The 26,553-nt window shown below is 40.7% G+C and overlaps 1 protein-coding gene and 1 non-coding gene across 3 annotated transcripts in view; both read left to right on the top strand.

The window, feature by feature from the left end:
- The window catches only part of SNRNP40 (small nuclear ribonucleoprotein U5 subunit 40), a 41,021-nt gene extending 14,746 nt beyond the window's left edge, over window positions 1-26,275 (top strand). The window contains exons 5-10 of one of the 2 annotated variants that reach the window (XM_055332834.1): window positions 10,090-10,212; window positions 16,018-16,138; window positions 18,691-18,773; window positions 20,336-20,397; window positions 24,925-25,028; window positions 25,758-26,275. In XM_055332834.1, the coding sequence (XP_055188809.1) occupies window positions 10,090-10,212; window positions 16,018-16,138; window positions 18,691-18,773; window positions 20,336-20,397; window positions 24,925-25,028; window positions 25,758-25,807 (543 nt within the window). In that variant the 3' untranslated portion in view covers window positions 25,808-26,275. The remainder of the gene's footprint in view (window positions 1-10,089; window positions 10,213-16,017; window positions 16,139-18,690; window positions 18,774-20,335; window positions 20,398-24,924; window positions 25,029-25,757) is intronic. The other variant, XM_055332835.1, reaches the window with a different exon arrangement.
- On the top strand, window positions 17,562-17,668 carry LOC129514349 (U6 spliceosomal RNA). The gene has a single exon (XR_008665411.1). It is a non-coding gene; the product is annotated as a U6 spliceosomal RNA (small nuclear RNA).
- Window positions 26,276-26,553: the final 278 nt, after the last annotated feature.

The following is a 26,553-nucleotide window of genomic DNA, read 5'->3' as shown; positions in this document are numbered from 1 at the left end:
TTTTTAGAAAATGTAGATCCATGTTATATATGTCTAGTTAATTTTTTTTGTATATTTTTTATTGGAGTTCAATTTGCCAACATATAGTATAACACCCAGTGCTCATCCCCATCAAGCGCCCCCCTCTGTGCCCGTCACCCAGTCACCCCCCCCCCCGCCCACCTCCCTTTCCACCACCCCTTGCTCTTTTCCCAGTTAGGTGTCTCTCATGTTCTGTCACCCTCTCTGGTATTTCCCACTCATTTTCTCTCCTTTCCCCTTTATTCCCTTTCACTATTTTTTATATTCTCAAAATGAATGAGACCATATAATGTTTGTCCTTCTCTGATTGACGTGCTTCACTAAGCATAATCCCCTCCAGTTCCATCCATGTCGAAGCAAATGGTGGGTATTCATCGTTTCTAATGGCTGAGTAATATTCCATTGTATACATAAACCACATCTTCTTTATCCATTCATCTTTTGATGGACACTGAGGCTCCTTCCACAGTTTGGCTATTGTGGACATTGCTGCTATAAACATTGGGGTGCAGGTGTCCTGCCGTTTCACTGCATCTGAATCTTTGGGGTAAATCCCCAGCAGTGCAATTGCTGGGTCGTAGGGCAGTTCTATTTTTAACTCTTTGAGGAACCTCCACACAGTTTTCCAAAGTGGCTGCATCAGTTCAGATTCCCAACAGTGCAAGAGTGTTCCCCTTTCTCCGCATCCTCTCCAACATTTGTTGTTTCCTGCCTTGTTAATTTTCCCCATTCTCACTGGTGTGAGGTGGTATCTTATTGTGGTTTTGATTTGAATTTCCCTGATGGCAAGTGATGCAGAGCATTTTCTTATGTGCTTGTTGGCCCTGTCTTTGTCTTCCTCTGTGAAACTTCTGTTCATGTCTTTTGCCCATTTCATGATTGGATTGTTTCTTTGCTGTTGAGTTTAATAAGTTCTTTATAGATCTTGGATACTAGCCCTTTATCTGATAGGTCATTTGCAAATATCTTCTCCCATTCTGTAAGTTGTCTTTTAGTTTTGTGGACTGTTTCTTTTGCTGTGCAGAAGCTTTTTATCTTGATTAAGTCCCAGTAATTCATTTTTGCTTTTGTTTCCCTTGCCTTCATAGATGTATTTTGCAAGAAGTTGCTGTGGCCAAGTTCAAAAAGGGTGTTGCTTGTGTTCTTTAGGATTTTGATGTATTCTTGTCTCACATTTAGATCTTTCATCCATTTTGAATTTATCTTTGTGTATGGTATAAGAGAATGGTCTAGTTTCTTTCTTCTGCACGTGGCTGTCCAGTTTTCCCAGCACCATTTATTGAAGAGACTGTCCTTTATCCAGTGGATAGTCGAATATTAGTTGACCATAGAGTTGAGGGCCCACTTCTGGGTTCTCTATTCTGTTCCATTGATCTATGTATCTGTTTTTGTGCCAGTACCACACTGTCTTGACGATCACAGCTTTGTAGTACAACTTGAAATCCGGCATTGTGATGCCCCCAGGCTCTGGTTTTCTTTTCTAATATTCCCCCGGCTATTCGGGGTCTTTTCTGATTCCATACAAATCTTAAGATTATTTATTCCAACTCTCTGAAGAAAGTCCATGGTATTTTGATAGGGATTGCATTAAATGTAAATTGCCCTGAGTAGCATTGACATTTTCACAATATTAATTCTTCCAATCCACGAGCATGGAATATTTTTCCATCTCTGTGTCTTCCTCAATTTCTTTCAGAAATGTTCTGTAGTTTTTAGGGTATAGATCCTTTTACCTCTTTGGTTAAGTTTATTCCTAGGTATCTTATGCTTTTGGATGCAATTGTAAATGGGACTGACTCCTTAATTTCTCTTTCTTCTGTTTCATTGTTAGTGTATAGAAATTCCACTGATTTGTGTGCATTGATTTTGTATTCTGCCACACTGCCGAATGACTGTATGAGTTCTAGCAATCTTGGAGTGGAGTCTTTTGGGTTTTCTATGTACAGTATCATGTCATCTGCAAAGAGGGAGAGTTTGACTTCTTTGCCAATTTGAATGCCTTTTATTTCTTTTTGTTGTCTGATTGCTGAAGCTAGGACTTCTAGTACAATGTTGAATAGCAGTGGTGAGAGTGGACATCCCTGTGGTGTTTCTGATCTTAGAGGAAAGGCTCACAGTGTTGCCCCATTGAGAATGATATTTGCTGTGGGCTTTTTAAAAATGGCTTTTAAGATGCTGAGGAATGTTCCCTCTATCCCTACACTCTGAAGAGTTTTGATCAGGAATGGATGCTGTATTTTGTCAGATGCTTTCTCTGCATCTATTGAGAGGATCGTATGGTTCTTGTTTTTTCTCTTGTTGATATGATCTATCACATTGATTACTTTACGAGTGTTGAACCAGCCTTGTATCCCGGGGATAAATCCCACTTGGTCATGGTGAATAATCTTTTTAATGTACTGTTGGATCCTATTGGCTAGTATCCTGTTGAGAATTTTTGCATCTGTGTTCATCAGAGATATTGGTCTATAATTCTTTTTGGTGGGGTCTTTGTCTGGTTTTGGAATTAAGGTGATGCTGGCCTCATAAAACGAGTTTGGAAGTATTCCGTATCTTTCAGAACAGCTTTAGTAGAATAGGTATTGTTTCTTCTTTAAACGTTTGATAGAATTCCCCCGGGAAGCTATCTGGCCCTGGACTTTTGTGTCTTGGGAGGTTTATGATGACTGCTTCAATTTCCTCCCTGGTTATCGGCCTGTTGAGGTTTTCTGTTTCTTCCTGTTCCAGTTCTGGTAGTTTGTGGTTTTCCAGAAATGCTTCCATTTCTTCTAGATTGCCTAATTTATTGGTGTATAGCTGCTCCTAATATGTTTTTAAAATCGTTTGTATTTTCTTCATATTGGTTGTGATCTCTCCTTTTTCATTCGTGATTTTATTAATTTGAGTCTTTTCTCTTTTTTTTTTTAAAGATTTTATTTATTTATCCATGAGACACAGGGAGATGCAGAGAGAGGGGCAGAAACACAAGCAGAGGGAGAAGCAGGCTCCATGCAGGGAGCCTGACGTGGAACTCGATCCCGGGTCTCCAGGATCAGGCCCTGGGCCAAAGGCAGTGCTAAACCGCTGAGCTACCCGGGCTGCCCCTCTTTTGTTTTTAATAAGGTTGGCTAATGGTTTATCTATCTTATTAATTCTTTCAAAGAACCAACTCCTGGTTTTGTTGATCTGTTCTACAGTTCTTCTGGTCTCTATTTCATTGAGTTCTGCTCAAATCATTATTTAATTTTCTTCTTCTGCTTGGTGTAGGTTTTATTTGCTGTTCTTTCTCTAGTTCCTTTAGGTGCAAGTTTAGCTGGTGTATTTGAGTTTTTGAGGGATGCTTGTATTACGATGCATTTCCTTCTTAGGACTGCTTTTGCTATATCCCAAAGATTTTGAACAGTTGTATCTTCATTCTCATTAGTTTCCATGAATCTTTGTAATTCTCTAATTTCCTGGTTGACCTTTTCATCTTTTAGCAGGATGCTCTTTAACCTCCACGTGTTTGAGTTTCTTCCAAACTTATTCTTGTGATTGAGTTCAAGTTTCAAAGCATTATGGTCTGAAAAAGGAGACAATCCCAATCTTTTGGTATTGGTTGAGACCTGATTTGTGACCCAGTATGTGGTCTATTCTGGACCACAAAGTTACATGTGCACTAGAGAAAAATGTGTATTCAGTTGCGTTTGGATGTAAAGTTCTGTGAAATCCATCTGGTCCAGTGTATCATTTAAAGCTCTTGTTTTGGGCAGCCCTGGTGGCTCAGCGGTTTAGTGCCGCCTTCAGCCTGGGGTGTGATCCTGGAGACCCAGGATCGAGTCCCACGTTGGGTTCCCTGCATGGAGCCTGCTTCTCCCTCTGCCTGTGTCTCTGCATCTCTCTCTCTCTCTCTCTCTCTCTGTGTGTGTGTGTGTGTGTGTGTCTGTAATAAATAAATAAAATATAAAAAAAAATAAAGCTCTTGTTTCGGGGATCCCTGGGTGGCTCAACAGTTTGGCCCCTGCCTTGGGCCCAGGCTGTGATCCTGGAATTCCGGGATTGAGTCCCACATTGAGCTCCCTGCATGGAGCCTGCTTTTCCCTCTGCTGTGTCTGTGCCTTTCTCTCTGTCTCTCACGAATAAATAAAATCTTTTTTAAAAAAAAATAAATAAATAATAAAGTTCTTGTTTCTTTGGAGATGTTGGGCTTAGAATATCTGTCATTTGCAGAAAGTGCCGTGTTGAAGTCTTCCAGTATTAGTATATTATTATCTAAGTATATCTTTACTTTGGTTATTAAATGATTGATATACTTGACAGCTCCCACATTAGAGGCATAAATATTCATGATTGTTAGGTCCTCTTGTTGGATAGATCCTTTAAGTATGATATAATGTCCCTCCTCATCTCTTACTACAATCTTTGGGATAAACTTTAATTCATCTGATATAAGGATTGCTACCCCTGCTTTCTTTTGAGGACCATTTGAATGGTAAATGGTTCTCCAACCTTTCATTTTCAGGCTGTAGGTGTCCTTAGGTCTAGAATGAGTCTCTTGTAGACAGCTAAAGATGGGTCTTGCTTTTTTATCCAGTCTCAAACCCTGCGTCTTTTGATGGGATCATTAAGCCTATTCACATTCGGAGTTACTATTGAAAAATATGAATTTAGTGTCATCATAATACCTATTCAGTCCCTGTTTTTGTGGGTTATTTCTTTAGGTGTCCTCTTTCTTTTACAGAGTCCCCCTTAATATTATCTTGCAGAGTTGGTTTTGTGGTCACATTCTTTCAGTTTCTGCCTATCTTGGAAGCTCTTTATATCTCCTTATTCTGAATGAGAACCTTGCTGGATAGAGTATTCTTGACTGCATGTTCTTCTCATTTAGGACCCTGAATATATCCTGCCAGTCCTTTCTGGCCTGCCAGGTCTCTGTGGAGAGGCCTGCTGTTAATCTAATATTTCTCCACATATAAGTTAGGGATCTCTTGTCTCTTGCTGCTTTAAGGATTTTATCTTTGGAATTTGCAAGTTCACTATTAAATGTCAAGGTGTTGAACGATTTTTATTGATTTTTAGGGGAGGGCCTCTCTATCTCCTGGATCTGAATGCCTGTTTCCCTCCCCAAATTAGGGAAGTTCTCAGCTATGATTTGTTCAAACATGCTTTCTGGTCCTCTGTCCCTTTTGGTGCCCTCTAAACCCCAGTTAAGTGTAGATTTTTCCTTCTGAGGCTGTCATTTATTTCCCTTAACCTTTCCTCGTGGTCTTTTAATTGTTTTTCTCTTTTTTTCCTCAGCTTCCTTCCTTGCCATCAACCTGTCTTCTATGTCACTCACTCTTTCTTCTACATCATTAACCTTGTCGTTAGGACCTTCAGTTTGGATTGCATCTCAGTTAATCGATTTTTAATTTCAGCCTGATTAGATCTAAATTCTGCAGTCATAAAGTCTCTTGAATCCTTTATGCTTTTTTCCAGAGCCACCAGGAGCTTTATAATTGTGCTTCTGAATTGGCTTTCTGACATCGAACTGTAATCCAAATTCTGTTACTGTGGCAGAGAGTATTGTTTCTGATTCTTTCTTTTGTGGTGAGTTCTTCTTTCTAGTCATTTTGCTCAGTGCAGAGTGGCTAAAAACGAGTTGTACTTGTTAGAAGTGCAAACTCTTCTCTTTGTAGTGTTCCAACTGTTCTGTTTAAATCTCGGCCGCATTCGTAGGTTTTCAGGATGATTTGAAAGTTATCTAGGTAAGTTGGTGGGGACAGGTGACTTGGGGACCCTACTCTTCTGCCATCTTCTTTTTTTTTTTTTTTTAAGATTTTATTTATTGATTGATGAGAGACAGAGAGAGGCAGAGACACAGGCAGAGGGAGAAGCAGGCTCCCTGCAGGGAGCCCGATGTGGGACTCGATCCTGGGATTCCAGGATCACGCCCTGAGCCAAAGGCAGACGCTCAACCTCTGAGCCACCCAGGTGCCCCTGCCATCTTCTATATATGTCTATTTTAAAAAAATAGAGCCTAGTTGTTTAGAGTACAGGGTTCTAGAATTGTTCTACCTAATCTTTATCATCTGTTATTAATAAATCAGACAGCAAGCAGCCCTGGTGGCTCAGCGGTTTAGCCCTGCCTTCAGCCCAGGGCCTGATACTGGAAACCCGCAATCAAGTCCCAGGTCAGGCTCCCTGCATGGAACCTCCTTCTCCCTCTGCCTGTGTCTCTGCCTCTCTCTTTCTCTGTGTCTATCGTGAATAAATAAATAAAATATTTTTAAAATAATAAAAATAAAAATAAACTAGGTGGTCTAAGCATAGTAATTTTTAAATGTTTTTTTAATCACAATCCACATTAAGGAATACATTTTATACTATGACCCAGTGTATATTTCCTTTAGTACGTCTGTGTTTATGAACCAACTCTTTCTATATGGGATGTTTTCTTCTATATATTTTTTAACTGGGGTAAAATTCACAAACATAAAATTCACCTTTTTAACCATTTTAAAAGGTGTACAATTCAGTGGCTTTCAGTACATTCACAATGTGTGTGCTCATCACCATGAGCCAATACCAGAACATTTTTATTACCCCCAAAAGTAACCCCATGCCCACTTAGGAGTCAGTACCTTTTTCCCTTTCAGTTCTGGCAACCACTAATCTTTCTGTCTCTATGTACTTACTCTTCTGGACATTTCATTTTGTGTCCAGTTTTTTTCACTCAGCTTAGTATTTTCAAGCTTCATCCTTGTTATAACATGTATTAATACTTCATCCCTTTTTAACACTGCTACAAAGATTAGTGCACAGGTTTTTGTTTGAATACCCATTTTCACTTCTCTTGGGTATATATCTAGGAACAGGATTGCTGGGTCATATATTAATTCTACTTTAACTTTTTGGGGAATATCCACGCTTTTCCACAGTAGCTGCATCATTTTATATTCCCACCAGTGATGTTCAAGGGTTCCAACTTTTCCACATCTTCACTGGCACTCATTAGTTTCTGTGGTTCCTTTTTGTTGTTGTTGTTAATTATAACCATCCTAGTGAGTGTGAAGCAGTCTAATCATTTTGATTTGCATTTCCCAAATGATTTATGATGCTGAGCATCTTTTCTCATGCTTATACCTCCTGAAAAGAAATGTTTACTCAGGGCCTTTGCCCATTTATTGGGCTCTGCATTATTGTTGTTGGACTATGGGTTCATTATTCTAGATACTAGATCTTTATTTATTTTTTTTTATTTTTTTATTTATGATAGGCACACAGTGAGAGAGAGAGGCAGAGACACAGGCAGAGGGAGAAGCAGGCTCCATGCACCGGGAGCCCGACGTGGGACTCGATCCCGGGTCTCCAGGATCGCGCCCTAGGCCAAAGGCAGGCGCCAAACCGCTGCGCCACCCAGGGATCCCTAGATACTAGTTCTTTATCAAATACATAATTTGTGGGACGCCTGAGTGGCTCAGCGGTTGAGCGTCTGCCTTCGGCTCAGAGTGTGATCCTGGAGACCCGGGATCGAGTCCCATATCAGGCTTCCTGCATGGAGCCTGCTTCTCCCTCTGCCTGTATCTGTCTGTCGCTCTCTCTCCCTCTATGTCTCTCATGAATAAATAAATAAAAATCTAAAAAAAAAAAAAATACATGATTTGCAAATATTTCTCCCACTGTTGGTTGTTGTCTCATCTCATTTTCTAGATACCATCTATCCTTTGATGTACAAAAGTTTCTGTTTGGATCCCTGAGTAGCTCAGTGGGTTTAGCGCCGCCTTCAGCCCTGGGCCTGATCCTGGAGTCCCAGGATGGAGTCCTACGTCGGGCTCCCTGCATGGAGCCTGCTTCTCCCTCTGCCTGTCTCTGCCCCTCTCTCTCTCTCTCTCTCTCTGTCTCTCTGTCTCTGATGAATAAATAAATAAAAATTTTTTAAAAAGTTTATATTTTTATGAAGTTCAATTTATCTGTTTTTTTCTTTGGTCACTTGGTGCTTTTGATGTCATATCTAATAATTCATCACCAAATCCAAGGCCATGAAGATTTACCCTCATGTTTTCTTCTAAGAATGTCATAGTTTTTTATGTTTAGATCTTTGATCCACATGGAGTACATTTTTCCATATGGTATAAGATAAAGGTGTGACTTCATTATTTTGCATATGGTTATCCAGTTGTCCCATCATTTTTTTAAAAGACTTCATTTCTTTTTTTCTTCTGTATAGGCCATACTTTTTTGCTTCTTTTTGTGCCTCATAATTTCCTTTTTTTTTTTTTTAAGATTTTATTTATTTATTCATGAGAGACACAGAGAGAGAGGCACAGACACAGGCGGGGGGGAAGCAGGCTCCATGCAGGGAGCCCAACATGGGACTTGATCCCGAGTCTCCAAGACCACACCCTAGGCTGAAGGTGGCGCTAAACCGCTGAGCCACCCAGGCTGCCTGTGCCCCATAATTTCTTCTTAAAAACTGGACATTTAAATATTATAATGTGGTAACTCTGGAAATTAAATTAGATTCTCCTCAGGGTTTGTTGTTGCTGCTTGTTGTAGCTATTTGTTTAGTGAATTTTCTTTCTTTCTTTCTTTCTTTCTTTCTTTCTTTCTTTCTTTCTTTCTTTCTTTCTTTCTTTCTTTCTTTTTTTTTAGATTTATTTAGAGAGAGAGCATGAGCAGGGAGAGAGGCAGAGGGAGAGAGAGAATCTCAGGCATACTCCCCACTGAGTGTAGAGCCCAACACAGGGCTGGATCTCAGGGTCCTGAGATCATGACCTGAGCCAAAACCCAAGAGTCGGCCACTCAACCAACTGAGCCACCCAGGCACCCCAGTTTAGTGATTTTTCTGAACTAATTTTGTAAAGTCTGTATTATTTGCCATGTGTAGCCACTGAAATCTGTTTTATTTGCTTAGTGACTCACTACTGATTCAGCAGAGTTTTTCTTAATCGCTTATGGTAAAAAAAAAAAACAAAAAAACAAAAAACTCTGCCAGTCTTTACAGATTCACTGTGGGTGTGTTGGGTCTGTCTTTACCAGGCAATTTACAATTTTGCATTAGCCTTCACTCCCTGCTTGTGCAGAGCCCAGGCAGATCAGTGAGAAGAGAACTTAAGGCCTTCTCAGGTCTTTTCTGAGCATGTACCAGACACCGGCATGCAAATGGCCTTCTAGAGTCCTAGGAATACTTCAGCTTTGCAGAGCCCTCTTTCTCCAAGATTGTCTCATTCCTAGGTTTCCTCCGGGGCTTTTTGGTTTATCTGTGGTTTGCCCCAACTGTCATCCTTGGCCTCAGACAACAGAGGCTAATGCATTTGCCTTTCAGTGTTTTAGACAAATGCCTCTGCCCCGGCACAGTTCCAGATTAGGCAAAATAAAGTCAAACTCTTCAGGTTTATCCTTCAAGGAGCCACCAGACAGTGAAAAACAAGCACAATTCTTTGAGAATAAGGTCCATTCTGCCCCCTCTGGTACTAGGAACCAATACTGGGAATATGGGCCATTGTCTTCAAAGCTCTTGCTGAGTAGGAGATAGAGACAGAGTAAGTTAAAACACTATAAAACTCTCTTACTAAGACTCAGGAGGGTTTTTCCCCTCATTAAACATTTGCCTGGTTGCTGCAAACCTTTGATTAGTTTCTAGAGTTCTGATAAAGTTGATTCTACCAATTCTTTTGCCATATAATTCTCTGCTTTTGTAGGACAGCCTTTTAGCTTTCCTTACTTTGCCATTTTCGCTTATGTAACCCTTCTCTATTTTTTAATGTAAGCCATAGCCCATTGATCTACAATTTGAAAACACGATTCTAACATCCTTGCTGTGCTAAGAGCATATGAACTAAGCAAGTAGAGGATTTCCATTATGAGGGCATGTTGATGAGCTATGTTCATTCATACTTTAACAATGGAGTCTGAAAATATGACCAAAATGATTTGTTCTCCAACTTTCAGATACGTTGGCAAAATTGTGGTCACTTCTCACCATGTTACTAGAATATCCAGACAAGTTTCTGAATAGAATCCCTGTTAAAAATATGTTTGCACAAAGTCCTTGGACTTCAGCATGTCTTATGCAATTACTTCTTAGAATTATGTTTGACTATAGACCCTTCTGTTCTTCTGCTTCAGCTTTGGGACATCCGGAAGAAAGCAGCCATCCAGACATTTCAGAACACCTATCAGGTGTTAGCTGTGACCTTCAATGATACAAGTGATCAGATTATTTCTGGTGGAATAGACAACGATATCAAGGTATGTTAATGTTTGTGTTACATTTCTTTTTCTTTTTCACCTGTCTCTATTCACAGAGGTAATCTCTTCAGACTTCTGAGATTGTGGTAGCTTTGCACTTTGTACCAACTACAAGGAAAATAGTAACTTAAATCTTGTTTTCTTTCTGTCCTATCCTTGTTGACTTCTAAGTCAGGAGTTGCATTGCAGCTCATATACATACCATCAGGGACCAGACAGTTATGTGAAGTGTGAAGCCCCATATATGGAGCCTGTGAATGTGAAGAATGCGTTCCCTGCCTAAAGACTTCCACAACCTTTTTTTTCCTCCACTTTGTTGGCCTGCTGAGATAGCATTGAGTCAATTTGTGATTCTCAACTCTGATCTCTCAGTGTGTCTTTCTCTTTGAGACTGTGGAAAGGAAGTTTTGGGGTGTCCACAGCCGAGAAAGAGAGAAGGTGGTAATGATGTGAGAGTGGCAGCAGTCCGTGCAGCAGGATAGTGTAGCTCATGCTTTTGAGTAATTGACTTGGATTCTAATCCCAGTTATATCATTTTCTAGTTTCTTAGGACAGTAAGCAAATTCTTTAACTTCTATAAGCCTCTTAATAACAATACACCTACCTCATAGGGTTGTTGTAGAGGTTAAATGAACCTAATGCATTAAAACAGCTAGCTTCTGGACATAACAAATGCCAGTGGATATGAAGTGTTTGGGGGATAGAGGAGTGGGTACACAATTTGTGTCTGTTGGCTTCCTTAAGAGTTTCAAAGATTTTGACTTCAGCTTGTGTTTTACCTTTAGAGTGGTAACCAGTGGGTAAAATATCCAGCTTCCTGTTGTCCCTACCTAAAAATCGTGCCATTCACCCTTCCCTCCCTGCCTCCTCTGCTGCTACTATGGATGAAATGTCCTTGCTTTTGTGTAAAGGTAGTCCCTTCAGTTGAAGGATTTCAACTTTTCCTATCTGGGTCCTAACACTGTCTGTTTTCCCAGATCCTCTGTTTTCCACCTGCTCTTCTGCTGTCGTCTTGTCAGCATCATGCTCAGGCCTTGGTGTTGAATAGGAGAGTCTTCCTTTTGTGCCACTTCCTCTTGTCATTGCCCTGTCAGTCTTCCCTTTCACAGCCAGGCTTCTTTTGTGGTGATGGTAGTAATAATGTTATCATTACCATGTGACACATAGTGCTACCTCTGTGTCAGGCGTTGTTCTTAGAGCTTTCTATTATTCATTTAAACTTCATATGAAATAAATGGTATTAATGCCATTTTACAGATGAAGACACTGAATTAAGAGAGGCCCAGCAAAACCCAGACTTGGGTTTCAGAGTCCTGCTCTTAATACCTGGGAGAAATGCCCCCCGATGATTGTTTTACACTCACTGTCTTCAGTTCCTCACCTCATCTCATTCCTCCACTCCAGGTCTCCTGATCACCCCTCATTAGTCTGGCTTTTGCCTCCATTGTTTCACTAATACTCCTCTCCTGAAGGTCACCAGTGATCTTCCTCTCTGTTCCTAAATTCAGTAGATAGTCATCTTTTCTTTGTCATTATTCCCCAAGGTCCTATCCTAGGTGCTCTTCTCATATATACCTTTTCCCTGGATAGTTCTCATCCATGTCTGTGACTTTGTCATCTCTATGCTGATGACTGTATTCCCAGCCTGGATCTTCAGTTCTAGACCCCTGTATACAACCAGCCTCTCAGCATTACCCCACTTGGATGTCCCATAATACTTGAAAATTGACCATTTCGAAAATTTAATTTTCCATCCCTTTTCTACCTTATAACTATATGGAGAATGTGGAATCAGGGCATGGGAACTTAATCTGATTGTCTTAATAGCTAATACAATATTTCCCAGAGAGAAGTTTGGGAGCCCATTAGCTTTAGAATCACTAGAGGGCATCTTATACACGTGACAGTAAGTTAGTGTCATTAAGCTATCATAATTTATATACTTCTAAAATTATTATTAAGGGTGCCTGGCTGACTCAGTTGGTAGAGCATGCAGCTCTTGATCATGAGTTCGAGTGTCCCACATTGGGCATAAAGCTTACATTTAAAAAAATTCCCATTAAAAAAATAAAATAATTATTATAAGGTTTGCATATGGCAAAATTGTGTTTGTTTAGTGTACAGTTCTATGAATGTTTATGCTTGCATAGATTAGTGTGCTACCACAAACAAGTACAGAACAATTTCCATCACCCTCAAAATTTCATAGTGTTCACTTAGGTCAAGCCTTCTTTCTCTTCCTAATTCCTTCCAACCATTGATCTGTTCTTTGTTCTATAGTTCCTTTTCTAGAATATCATACAAATGGAATCAGACAGTATGTAGCCTTTTGAGACTGGCTTCTTTTATTTAAGATCTGAGAATTTGATGCCACTCTGGGGATAGACTAGCTTAAGAATAATACTCTTGTGCAAGGAAGGCCTTCTTACCACATACAATGTGGCTTATTCTTCCTTCCTTATCCTAGACTGTTCCTGGGTCTTCTATAAACAGATATATTTAATTATGCTATAGTCCTTAAGGGATACTCAATCCCTTTCTAGGATTTGAAGGTTTTCAGTGTCTTCTGAGTCGTACACTATATGTTATTCCTTCTCTTGGGATAGACAGTTTCTACAGGTAGCTAATCTCAGTCATGCCAGTTTTGTTCTGAAGGCCAAATTTATCTCATATATAGAGAATGTGTAAATAAAGTTCCATAAGTACAATAATTACATATATCATTAGCTTTTTTATAAAAGGATATTCTTTAGGAGTGCCTGTGTGGCTCAGTCAGTTGACTGACTCCTCATCTCAGCTCAGGTCTTGATCTCAGGGTCATGAATCCAAGCCCTGCATTGGGCTCCATGCTGGGTATGGAGCCTACTTAGAAAATGAATGAATGAATGACCGACCTTCATATTTCTTTGAGAAGATCCCTTATTCTAGTTTTGTATAATTTGGTGAATAGTTCCTACTTACCCTATATGTTGTTTTTTTCTCTTTTCCTTTTTTTTTTTAAGTTTGTTTATTTTTTATAATCTCTATACCCAATGTGAGGCTTGAACTCATGACCCCTAAGTCAAGAGTCATATGCTTCTCCAAAAGTGCCAGCCATGGGCCTTGACACTATATGTTTTATAAGTTTACATCATAGCCTTGTAGTCTTTATCTTTTTAAACTAAAAAGTCTGTTTTATCTATAAACATTCCAATTTTTTTTCTGCCAGTGCTTTGTTTTCAGGCAATATTTTTTTATCAGAGTGTACACAGTAGGGTGCCTGTGTGGCTCAGTCAGTTGAGCGTCTGCCTTCAGCTCAGGTGGTCCTGGGATCAAGCCCCACATCAGGCCTCCCTGCTCAGCGGCAAATCTTCTTCTCCGTCTGCCCCTCCTCCACATTCAGGCTTGCACTCGGTCTCTAAATAAATAAATAAAATCTTTTAAAAAAAAAAAGTAAACAGTACTCCAAAAACTTGGGAAAACTTTCTACTCTATACTGTTTCTAGCATGAAAACAGAGTCGATGCCCACTAACCAGATGCCCAAACATTCACTGAACAACTGATTTGGGCATTTGCAAAACATCTTGCTTAAATTAGTTCTTTCTGTAACAAATCCCAGATACACATTGGCTATACACCAATAGTGTGTGCAGGCCTCAAGAAGGAAGGTCTGAAAATGGTGTCCAAGTGCTACGAGGGATGGCACATTATATTCTCCTAAAAAGCTAAAGACTTCAACAATGCCTTCTCTGAAGAGGAAGAACAATAGCTTGAACAGAAAACGTCAGCCATTTCAAGCTTTCCTGATTATTGAGGCAGCAAACATCCTGACACAAAAATGATTGTTGGGTTCCACACATGAGTGAGTTATTGATGGGGAAAGTGGAGTTGTCTACCTTATGTATCACTTTGACATACAACATCAAACTCATTTCTGGGTAAGAGAAGTGCCTTACTTAAGTAGGGAGCAAAAACATTTATTTAATTTCACTTAGAAAAACTACATAGCAATATTAAATCAGATTTGGAGGAAATTCTGTATTATATCAATGACCTTAGCAAAATTGCTATTCTTTTTCCATATGACATTCCAGACTATTTATATTACCTTTTTTATATACTTTCCGTCTATGTAAATATAAATACTGTTTTGTATCTTCCTGTTAGCTTAATAACTTATTATCGGAACATTTTTGTATTTGGTCTTCAGAGTTATTTTTAGGAGTTGCTTAATAATAGCTACCAATTATTGAGGGCCTGCTGTGTACCAGGCATCTGCTAAGCCTTCTATTTGTAACCTTCTCAACAGCCATAGGAAGTAAATGTTGTTATCCCTATCTTACAGACCTGAAACAGGCTTAGAGGAGGGTTAGTGACCCAATAACACATAAGTCTTACAATTTACCCTTTCCACTCTGCTCTACTATCTCTAGCATAAGATCATATAGTGTCGCAGTGTGTTTATGGGCCATAACTTAATGAACCATTTATTTTCCCTGTTTGACATTAGGTTATTTCTAGCCAAATTTTCTAATGAAAATTTTTAAGCAACTATATTTCTGTGTATTGCCTTGTTCTATACATGTGTGTTTCATCATAATGCCCTTTTCAAATGATGTGTTCACGTATTTTTCTGTAATTCTAAAAGTTAAGTCTTAATTGCTAAGATGCATAGTTTAAGCTTTTTTTTTTTTTTTTTTTTTTTAAGATTCTATTTATTGGAGAGCAGCTTGGGTGGCTCAGTGGTTTAGCGCCACCTTCGGCCCAGGTCATGATCCTGGAGAGCCTGGATCAAGTTCCACATTGGGCTCCCTGCATGGAGCCCTGCTTCTCCCTCTGCCTGTGTCTCTGCCTCTCTCTCTCTCTCTCTCTCTGTCTCTCATGAATAAACAAATAAAATCTTTAAAAAAAAAAAAAGATTTTATTTATTGGGGATCCCTGGGTGGCTCAGCAGTTTAGCGCCTGCCTTTGGCCCAGGGCGTAATCCTGGAGTCCCAGGATCAACTCTTACATGGGGTTCCCTGCGAGGAGCCTGCTTCTCCCTCTGCCTGTATCTCTGACTCTCTCTCTCTCTGTCTCTCATGAATAAAAAAATAAAATCTTTAAAGATTTTAGTTTTTGGGATCCCTGGGTGGCGCAGCAGTTTGGCACCTGCCTTTGGCCCAGGGCGCGATCCTGGAGACCCGGGATCGAATCCCACGTCAGGCTCCCAGTGTATGGAGCCTGCTTCTCCCTCTGCCTGTGTCTCTGCCCCTCTCTCTCTCTCTGTGTGTGTGACTATCATAAATAAATAAAAATTTTAAAAAAAAAGGTTTTAGTTTTTAAAGTTTTAATACATTTATAATTTGAAAAGAACTGTAAATTCTTAATTTTTGTTAAACTTTATTATAATATTTTGACATTAGTTTATAGCCCTTTAGTCAGACATAGTCACTTTGACTCCCTTTTTAGAAAAACAAGAGGGGCACCTTGGGGTTCAGCTGGTTAAGCATCCGGCTCTTGATTTTGGCTCAGACCATGAGCTCAGGATCATGAGATTGAGCCCCATGTCAGGTTCCATGCTGGGTATGGAGATTGCTTAAGGTTCTCTTTTTCCCTCTCCCTCTGCCCCTCCTCCCACCCCCCTCTCATGTTTGCGCTCTCTCTCTAAAAAAATTGAAAGAAATTGAAAAAGATAAGAGGTTTTTTTTTTCTCTTGGCCCATAGCCAGATTGAGAAGGGATACCAGTTTCTCAAGGCAGTTGACTAGTAATTATATATATTTTTTGCTATTCTCAATTTGATTTCTGGGAGCACCTCTTTTTTTTATTTTTATTTTTTTGTAGGTCTGGGACTTGCGCCAAAACAAGCTAACCTACACCATGAGAGGCCATGCAGATTCAGTGACTGGCCTGAGTTTAAGTTCTGAAGGCTCTTATCTCTTGTCCAATGCAATGGACAATACAGGTAACTTTGGAAAGGAAAGCTCTCAAAGGGCCCAGTCACTGTAGACTACAAGGAAAGTGGGCATTGGGTTTAGAAATGTATACTGGGATAATGTGGATCAAAGGAAAGAGTCAAGGGTGGTTCGCAGGTTTCTACAAGGGCAATTAGGAGAACACATGGTAATAGAAAAAGCTTTAGAAGATATGGTCAAAAAGCCACGATTCCTGTCCCAGATCTGCCATCTAATCCCTAAGCAACTTTGCACATAGCTTTTAAAACCCTTTTCAGCTCTGGTATGCTGTTGAGCCATGCAGTGTACTAGAAACTCTTGATGATTATTAGTTTGTTGAGATCCATCCAAAGCAGTTCTAGAACGCCGAGTGCACCAAAGTTGGATGACCTGTAGAGTTGTTCTTAGAGTTGCAGTCTTTCTGCCAGTGTGTCCTCCCTCCCCATGCTAAAGCACTGGTAGGATGGAGGTCCTCAGTAAAACATCACAACATTCTGCATTCACGCAAACAGACTTGTCTCTGCTTGTTTAGTGTTGCCACGTGGGAGAATGGGCTTACTATGGCAAAAAGGAAGATGGATTATATGCTTAGTATTGGGAGAGCTGAGAGATGTCCACCCACCTCCCCATACAAGTTCATAGGCTTGTCAGAAACTGAAATGCTGGGAATCCCTGGGTGGCTCAGTGGTTTAGCGCCTGCCTTCGGTCCAGGGTGTGATCCTGGAGTCCCGGGATCAAGTCCCACATCAGGCTCCCTGCGTGGAGCCTGCCTCTCCCTCTGCCTCTGCCTCTCTCTCTCTCTCTCAGTCTGTGTCTCTCATGAATAAATAAATAAAATATTTAAAAAAAAGAAAGAAAGAAACTGAAATGCTTTTACTGATATTTTGTAATGAAAACCGAGCTAGCACTCAGCAGGTGCTGAATAAGTAGTTCTTGAATGAATGAACATCCTTACTTTCTGACTGTATTCTCAGCTCAATAGCAAACTTTCACACCTACCTTCACCTTTCTATGCCTGTCTGAATCCTAGGATTGTTATGTTTATTACACTCAATTAAAATGACATCACTTGAATTCCACTATTGAAACAGCATTTGTTAACAACAGCTGTAGCCACTGCTTACTGTGCGTGTTTATATCCTGATTTTGATGTGTTTACTATTGACTAATTCGAGTATTGTTCACAGTGAGGAAAGATGAGGTTCCCTAAATGGCTATTTTATTTTTTATTTTTTTTTATTTATGATAGTCACACAGAGAGAGAGAGAGAGAGGCAGAGACACAGGCAGAGGGAGAAGCAGGCTCCATGCACTGGGAGCCCGATGTGGGATTCGATCCCGGGTCTCCAGGATCGCGCCCTGGGCCAAAGGCAGGCGCTAAACTGCTGCGCCACCCAGGGATCCCCCTAAATGGCTATTAAAGTAATAAGAATTTGTGCTCGCTTCGGCAGCACATATACTAAAATTGGAACAATACAGAGAACATTAGCATGGCCTCTGCACAAGGATGACACACAAATTCGTGAAGCGTTCCATATTTTTTTTATTTTAAAAAATAAAGTAATAATTTTTTGTTATAGCTATTTAATAAAATGACAAAATCCTTATTTTTGTCTATTGCCTCTACCCTTTTAGAGCCCTGTCACATATATCTTCTTATTTGATACTTACAGTACTCTTGTAAAAAAAAAAAAAAAAAAAAAAAAAAAAAAAACAAGTAGTGGGCAGCCCGGGTGGCTCAGCGGTTTAGCACCTGCCTTCAGCCCGGGCCTGATCCTGGAGACCCAGGATCGAGTCCCACATCAGGTTCCCCGCATGGAGCCTGCTTCTCCCTCTGCCTGTGTCTCTGCCTCTCTCTCCTCTCTGTGTATTCTCATAAATAAATAAATAAATAAATAAATAAATAAATAAATAAATAAATAAATAAATAAATAAATAAATAAATAAATAATAAAATCTTTAAAAAGTAGTATTCTTATTTTATAGAAGAGACCAAAACACAACTTCACTTTTTACCTGATACCACCCATATGTATAACAGAGCTAGAATGAGAATCAGAGTTCACCTTTTCTGATTCTTAGTATAATGCTCTCTTGATATATTTGACCTTGCTCAAATTTTGACTGTCAGGTATCCCTATGAGCAAAATTAATCAGTCCTGAGTTTGGATTTTATAGATTGAATATAGTCAGTGGTATTTATATTGTCATAGTAAAGCTTTGTCAGATGTGACTTTTGGGGTTGGTAGAGGAGTCATTTGCAAATGTTTTGTTGAAATTAATGTCACGTCCAGCTACTTTCTGTTGCAGACCCCCAGCCATGCATTTGGCATGTCCCCTTCCAGCCCCCACAGATTTCCTCTGTGGTCTTAGACCCTTTTTAATGGAATTTTAATGCATTTCATGTCTGTTGGGGGTGGCAGTGTGAAAGCCTTACCGTGTACTTATAGTATACTATGTTGGCCTTCCTTCACCCAGAAAATAGCATTTGTCATGACATGACACTGATCTCAGGTGGGTTCTCAGGAGGCCTCTGGCCCATAACTGTTTTGCTCTGTTTGTAGTGCGGGTCTGGGATGTCCGGCCATTTGCTCCTAAAGAGAGATGTGTGAAGATATTTCAAGGAAATGTGCACAACTTTGAGAAGGTGAGTTCTGGGGCAGCCCAGGTGGCTCAGCAGTTTAGCGCCGCTTTCAGCCCAGGGTGTGATCCTGGAGATCCAGGATCAAGTCCCACGTCAGGCTCCCTGCATGGAACCTTCTTCTCCCTCTGCCTATGTCTCTGCCTCTCTCTCTCATGAAGAAATAAATAAAATCTTTAAAAAAAGAGAGAGAAGGTGAGTTCTGCATGGCAAAAGAGTTTACTAAGTTTACTGTCAGTTTGACTCAAAGATATATTTAAGATAATGCTAAGACCAGTATTTACATACATCAAATCATTGTGTTATACACCTAAAACTAAAACAATGTTATATGTCAATTATATCTAAATTTGTTGGTGGGGGGAGGGGGTCTAAGGATAGACGGCAGTAGCTTTACTAAGAAGGGGCTGCATTCCAGTTAATACCATTCTCCATCAAAACTGTTCTTGCCAGAAATAAAATTAATGGAAACATAGTGCAGAAAGCAGTCACATAGGTTGGTAGTGATGGGGCCCCCTTGCAATTTAAGACTTCTGACTTCAACAAGATATTCTTATCCTTTTACTTACTTAGAAACTTTGACCCTCTTGGGTCAGTATGGGACCCAGACTTCCTGGCTGTTACCAGTGGCTCCCCTCACCTTCCCAGTGATCAGCTCTTAGAGCCCTGAGAATAATATATCCCTCTCCTCAGGAAGGGCCACTGCCCAAAGTTTGAGAGAAATTTTTTCTTTACTTTCAAGTCCTAGCTCACCTCTTGATAGCAGCTTTTCTTCCAGATAATTTGTTAATAGAGACTAATGTTTTTATTTTGAGAGTCCATTTGATTCAGTTTTACTTTATAAATCAAATCTTATTTTTCGGGATCCCTGGGTGGCGCAGCGGTTTGGCGCCTGCCTTTGGCCCAGGGCGCGATCCTGGAGACCCAGGATCGAGTCCCACGTCGGGCTCCCTGCATGGAGCCTGCTTCTCCCTCTGCCTATGTCTCTGCCTCTCTCTGTGTGTGTGTGTGTGTGTGTGTGTGTGTGTAACTATCATGAATAAATAAATAAAATCTTTTAAAAAAAAAACCTTATTTTTCATTGAATTCAGTTTTATTTTTATTTTCCTTCAAGATAAAATTATTAATGAGGATCAAAATAAATGGAGCAAAGGGAACCTTCATTTGTAGGTAAAATAAAATTTTGTTGCCAGGTCTACTGTTAATTTACTGTAAATTAATCATTTTCTGCAGTTGGTTTGTATGTTTTATGAAATACAGTATATTATCTTAGGCCACAAAAAATATAAGATAATTGCAATTTAATGTCTCAGGGTGCCTGGGTGGTTCAGTGGGTTAAGCTGCTGACTTCTGATTTCAGCTCAGGTCATGATCTCAGAGTTGTGGAATCAAGCCCCACAAAAGGCCCTGCACTGGATGTGGAGCCTGCTTAAAATGGCCCCTCCCCCGGACCCTCCCCCCTCAAAAATAAAAAGAAATTTAAAGTCTTCCTTTCAGTGATTTTAAAGTCTAATAAGGGTTTGGTACATTATTGTATTCATTGAATTCCTGCTTATTCATCTTTATAGAATCTTCTGAGATGTTCTTGGTCACCTGATGGAAGCAAGATAGCAGCTGGTTCAGCTGACAGGTAAGGATTACCGGGTATGAGTTAAGAATGATGGAGTTCTGGGATCCCTGGGTGGCGCAGCGGTTTGGCGCCTGCCTTTGGCCCAGGGCGCGATCCTGGAGACCCTGGATCGAATCCCACGTCGGGCTCCCGGTGCATGGAGCCTGCTTCTCCCTCTGCCTGTGTCTCTGCCTCTCTCTCTCTCTCTCTCTCTCTCTCTCTCTCTCTCTCTGTGTGTGTGTGTGTGTGTGTGTGTGTGCCTATCATAAATAAATAAAAAATTTAAAAAATTAAAGAAAGAAAGAAAGAAAGAAAGAAAGAAAGAAAGAAAGAAAGAAAGAAAGAATGAATGAATGAATGATGGAGTTCTGCAGGTACCTTGTCGTGTGTAATCCATTAAGTGCAGATACCAAGCTGGAGCAGACCCTTAAAGCTGTCCTTAGAGAGGAAGCTGTGTGCAATGTGAGGGGAGAGTAAACACTTTACTCACTTCTGTTGGATTCCCTTTGCCATCAAAGTAAAATCTAGACTCCTAGTCCTGGTTCCAGTTTCCCTCATCAGATTCTTCTGCCGTGCTTCATTCAATATGTGTCATGTACTCACCTCCCCAACCATCACCACAGTGCTTCTCTCACATGCAACTTTCCCTCTTCCTACACCCCTTGTGCCTCCAGGTTTCTCTCTCCTATCCCCTCTTCTCCATTCTCTAGACTTCTCTATCTTTTTAGAAATCATCTCTGTTCTGTCTATAAACTTTCCCTGGCCCTCTCCCTTTCCCTAGCACTAATCACTCTCTACTCTGCCTTGTCATCATACCTTACACATCTAACCTTTATCAGCATTCATTACATCTTACAGTAAGACAAACAGAGTGGGGCACCTCACTAAATTATTTGCTCCCAGGGGTCAGAGGATGAGTCTTAGTCATCTCTGAACCCGGGGTGGTATTTGACCTATTCTAAGCACTTAGTGAATATTATATGAATGAATTCCTAGCTGGAGGACATCAGTCACATCTCAGTCATATCTAGCGTGTCAACTCAGCTATACATAATGGCTGCCTGTTTTGAGGATTCAGAGTGGGGTGTGGGTACAATAGGAAAGGTGTTGTGGGGGATGCCTGGGTGGCTCAGCGGTTTGGCACCTGCCTTCGGCCTGGGGTGTGATCCTGGGGACCCGGATCGAGTCCCACATTGGGCTCCCTGCATGGAGCCTGCTTCTCCCTCTGCCTCTGTCTCTGCCTCTCTCTGTGTGTCTCTCATGAATAAAGAAGTAAAATCTTTAAAAAAAAAAAAAGAAAAAGAAAAAGGTCCCGTGATTGCTAGATGCAGGTTGTGTCAGCATGTGAGCCAAGTATTTTCTGACCCTGGGCGGAATTCAGAGACTGTGAGACTTCCTTAGCTGTCAGTTTAGACTGGCTCAGCCATTTGGTGATGAATTAGAAAGAGAAGGGGGAGAATTCTTGTGTCAGAATGCTGCATTTGGTATATGTGGTGACCCATCCTTGGGGGAGAGTCAGAGGTGGGGATGCGGGTGCCCATGCCCAGGCTGTTGGGCCACAGGTACAGAATGGTAAAGAGTGATAAGGCCCTCTGATAGCAGACTCTAGCTTCCATTGGAAGCTGTCTAAACCCTTTTTAACTTAACCCCATCTTTCTATCTGTTTAAAGATTTTCCTACTACCCTTCTAAAACAGGCACCATCTTATAAACATGAAGCCTTTCCTGGGCTAGCTTGGGCTCTCAGCATATTCCAGAGTTTTCTCCTCTACTAAGTGCCCTAGCACAGCCATAGAGAAGCCTCACCTTGATCTGTTCCCACACCGTGTTGCTTGTGAATAATGACGAACATACCTGAAGATTCTAGAATCCACTTTTTTAATTTCCCCTGGCAATCTGAATGCTGAGATAAAGGGACAAGTAGTGGGCTGTTTCCTAGGAGTAAAGGGTCTAGGTGCCACATGGTGGCATCCTGGTGGTGTAGAGAGGTGCCTTGCAGAGGGAATCTAAGGGATTTTCAGTAGTCAATTGCTAAGGAAGACCGTAAGAAACAGGCCCACAGGCTAAGGTGCATTTGACAGGGGAAGAACCATTCTAAGTGTTTTTACATAATTTTCAGCAGAGATATCTTTTTTTCTGAGTTTTTCTTCTGAGCAGTTTGTTTCTGCCATTGGCCCTTTCTGATTTTCAGTGTCCTCTTACCTCTTTCCCTCCCCACTGTCCCCTTAAGCCTTACATGTGGGCAGCATGGCTCCGGTCTGGGCACAGCCTGTGTGGCTCCCTACTGGAGTTGGCCACATCTCAGGCTACCTCGCCAGTTAGCCCCAAGTGAGCAAGCAGCTCTGTTATGTAAGGAACCCGGTTCCTGCCCAATGTGGCCGTGCCAAAGCAAGGGGAGGACATGGAACCCCTCTAAATTTAGCATCTAATTGGCAGCCATGGAGAGTGAGGCCTTCAAGTAAACCCTTGGAGATCTGGGGTTCTGCCGGCTTTTATGTGCCTGGGAAGTGTATCCTCAGAAAACTGCTTTTCAGCTTGTCCTGGATTTGGCAAGTTTTCCCTTCTCTTCTTGAAAATCACATCCCTCCTCATGTTCAAAATCAAAACCCTTCAACAGTTCCTGTCCAGGACTATGGGAAGACTAGTCTGTCTGCCATGAGTACGTTAGTCAGCCTGTTGTCTTCATGTTCTTCTGTTGTGATGATGAATGTATCCGTCATGATAACAGCTGTTGTCCTGCATGCCAATTGCTTTGCATGTATCATCTCATTATTTCTCTCAACCAAGCTGTGGGATCAGTGTGGTCTCCCATCATCACAACTAAGGAAAGAGGAGCTTAAAGAAGTTACTTGTCTGAGATTTCTTAGTGAGTAAATGGGTGCATGAGACTTGAGCTCCAGTCTTTCGGACTCCTGAGCTCATAGACTTTGTTACTGTATCATCCTGGGCTAGGTTCATGAGGGCGTCATTTGTGCATAGCAAGAAAAAACACCTATAGGGAAAATGTGAACATCAGAACCAAAGAGTCTGGAGGCAGATGGGCTTCCTGCTTTCCTTCCATCTTGCTTGGAACTTTTATTTAGTTCCTATGGAGCCTAGTCCTTGAGAGCTAAACAGTGCAAATAAGAAGCTCACATTTAGTTGTATTTTAGACCAAAAATGTAATGTCACATCAACACTAGGCATTTTCTTTCTTTTTTTTTTTTTTTTTTTTTAAGATTTTATCCATTTATTCATGAGAGACACAGAAAGAAAGAGAGGCAGAGACACAGGCAGAGGAGAGGGAGAAGCAGGCTCCATGCAGGGAGCCCAACGTGGGACTCAATCCCAGGTCTCCAGGACCACGCTCCGGGCTGAAGGCGGTGCTAAACCGCTGAGCCACTGGGGCTGCCCAGCACTAGGCATTTTATAATCAAGTATTGGTGACCCTTTAGGTGTTGACTAAACAAAACAAATATGTAAATAATGTTTATAATCTGTTTGAAAACCACCAGCCTTTTAAATTTACCAACAGATTATTTTTGCATGGTCATATGAAGATCATGTCTCTTTATTTTACTCTTCAGGCCAAAATGATCCAAGCAAGGTTAAAGGTCAAAAGAACTTCTGAGGAGTGATGGGAAATAGATGTTGGAGGGTGGTAAGAGAAAGGAAAATACTGGAATATATTGAGTTTTCACCTTAGTTCTGCCACTGAGTCAGTGATGAACTGTGTCACCTTTGAAGAGTTACTGTACCTTAGTTTTCTTATCTGTAAAATGAATTTAGACTAGCTGGTCTGGTCATGGGATTCCCATGAATTCGGTACCAGATTGAGTCAAGTATATATATGTTTGGGTTGTGTAATAGCACAGAATTTTCCGTCCCTTCTCTGGGCTCTGTGATTTGAATGCAAAACTGAGCAGCTCAAGTGAATCTGCAACCCTAGGCTCCCAACCTCCTATAAGATATCCTAGATGAATATCAGGCATTCTTTGAAGATTTCTGTGTGGGAACCATAGGAAAAACTATCTTTCTTCTCCATGTTCTTTCCTATTCCAAAAACTTATGTTTAAAATACCAGTAATAAAAATAATTAATTAATTAATCAATCAAATTAAATTGAAATTAAATAAATAAAATAAATAAAATAAAATACCAGTAATGCGGGCATCCCGGGTGGCTCAGCAGTTTGGCACCACCTTTGGCCGAGGGTGTGAGCCTTGGAGACCCGGGATTGAGTCCCACCTTGGGCTCCCTGCATGGAGCCTGCTTCTCCCTCTGCCTGTGTTTCTGTGTCTCTCATGAATAAATAAATAAAATCTTTAAAAAAATAAATAAAATACCAGTAATGCTTATAGTTTATTCCTATATCTCTATTCAGTTACTCAAGGGCAGGATCCATCCCTTATTCAGAATCTATATTTCTAGTTTCTAAACATCAGAACACAGTTCAGTAAATATGGAGTAAATAAATAAATCTCTGCTTCCATTTCTCTTAAAAAGCCATGCCTCTACCCTACTCTCAGCTCTAGGAAGCTTTAGCATTGTTCCTCATGATACCTTGCAGGTTTGTGTATGTGTGGGATACCACAAGCCGGAGGATTTTGTATAAGCTGCCTGGACATGCTGGCTCCATCAATGAAGTGGCTTTCCACCCTGATGAACCAATCAGTAAGTCTGTCCTGACTTTGGGGAAAGGGAAACTGTGGGAATCTCCCTAAAGGGCCCCTGAAAATACAAAGGCAGAAGTGGATATCTGTCGTATGTGAATTTCCAGGTAGTCTTTATGGCTGTCCCTTGATTGTCTCACCATAGTTTTAAATGGTGCAGGAAGAGCATGTTCCATTTTCTTAATCTCAAAGGGAGACTGGTTAATCTGTTTCTAGTTCTCTTAAGTTCACTTGTTTCAAGTCTGTGTTTCAATGATGTATTTGGATTTTTAAAAGATGATATTTCCTAATATTCAGCTATAAATTACAACTTGATATTTATTGGCTAGCTAATTAAACAGTGGGCCTTAAATTTAAGAAGAAAGTATGACTTTCTCCAGGGCTAACTATAACAAGCAAAAACACATTTAATGACTGGCACAGACATTGATTCTTCCCCTAGAATGGCTGAGAAGGTCTTCTTTATGGGGTTTGGCTGATGTGGGACATCGGGGTTTGGACCCTGATAATGCATTTTCCATAACACATCCACCCTTGTGGTTTCAAGAGGACTTGGATTGAAAAGCCAGGCTACAGTTTCCTGTGAGTGGTGTTGAAGAGGAGGGGAATTTAAGCTAAATCCAATTGCTCTTTTATACCAAAATTGGCTCTTGACACAAGAGCCCTTGAGCACCAAGTCTCCTTGAGCCTTCATTAGTTCCAGTTATCTTCTTCATTCTCTTCACCTCAGTTCTCTCAGCATCCAGTGACAAGAGACTGTATATGGGGGAGATTCAGTGAAGATATGGAATGGAAGACACCCACCCCAACGGCTGCTTGACCCCTGAGACCTCAGGCGTCATAAGTGGCATCCAGCAGTGCTCAGGCTAGCAGCCTCCCTTCAGATGAAGACCATTCCTAGGAAAAAGCAAGGAGGAGGTGGCCATGTTCCAGCAACCACTGGTACCCCTTCCACCAGGATGATTAAGACAAGCTGACAGTGGCCTCTAAAAACCACCGGCCAGATTTCAGGAACTGTTTGGGATTTTTTCCTCTTTTATTTTTAAGTAAGATTTCTTCAAAGAGAGAGACACGGGTTGGTTGGTAGTTTCTTGTTTCCTAATACAGGCCAAAGACAGGGAATGTCACTGAAATTTGTTCATTGGGGATTTTTTTTTTAATTCAATAACTGGCTTGTATGATATTTTTCTTTCTGTGTTTCTCTGAGTCATTTTGTATTAAAAACCAAATAGATGCCTTTTTACAAGAGCCATGTGGATTGGATTTATTGTGTCTTTTCTTTGAAGCTTGATCGCTATAAATCTGACCTGGATATGATGTGGCTGGGGGGATGCATTCCATTTAAATTTCCAAGATACTATTTTACAGGGATGTTTAGGGGGTTCCCCCCCTTCTCATCTTTTTAGATTTACTCCCAGAGTAAATAATTCCCAGAGAATAATTATCCATAATAAATGATTTCTCTCCTGCTAGAGACATACCAGTCAGGTGGTGATCAAGTCTAAAAGAACCCAGTTTTTGTATAC

Source organism: Nyctereutes procyonoides, unplaced genomic scaffold (assembly GCF_905146905.1).
Source record: "Nyctereutes procyonoides isolate TBG_1078 unplaced genomic scaffold, NYPRO_anot_genome, whole genome shotgun sequence".
Taxonomy (NCBI): Eukaryota; Metazoa; Chordata; class Mammalia; order Carnivora; family Canidae; genus Nyctereutes; species Nyctereutes procyonoides.
The sequence above is the reverse complement of the archived record's forward strand: the minus strand, read 5'-3'. Positions and strand labels throughout refer to the sequence as shown.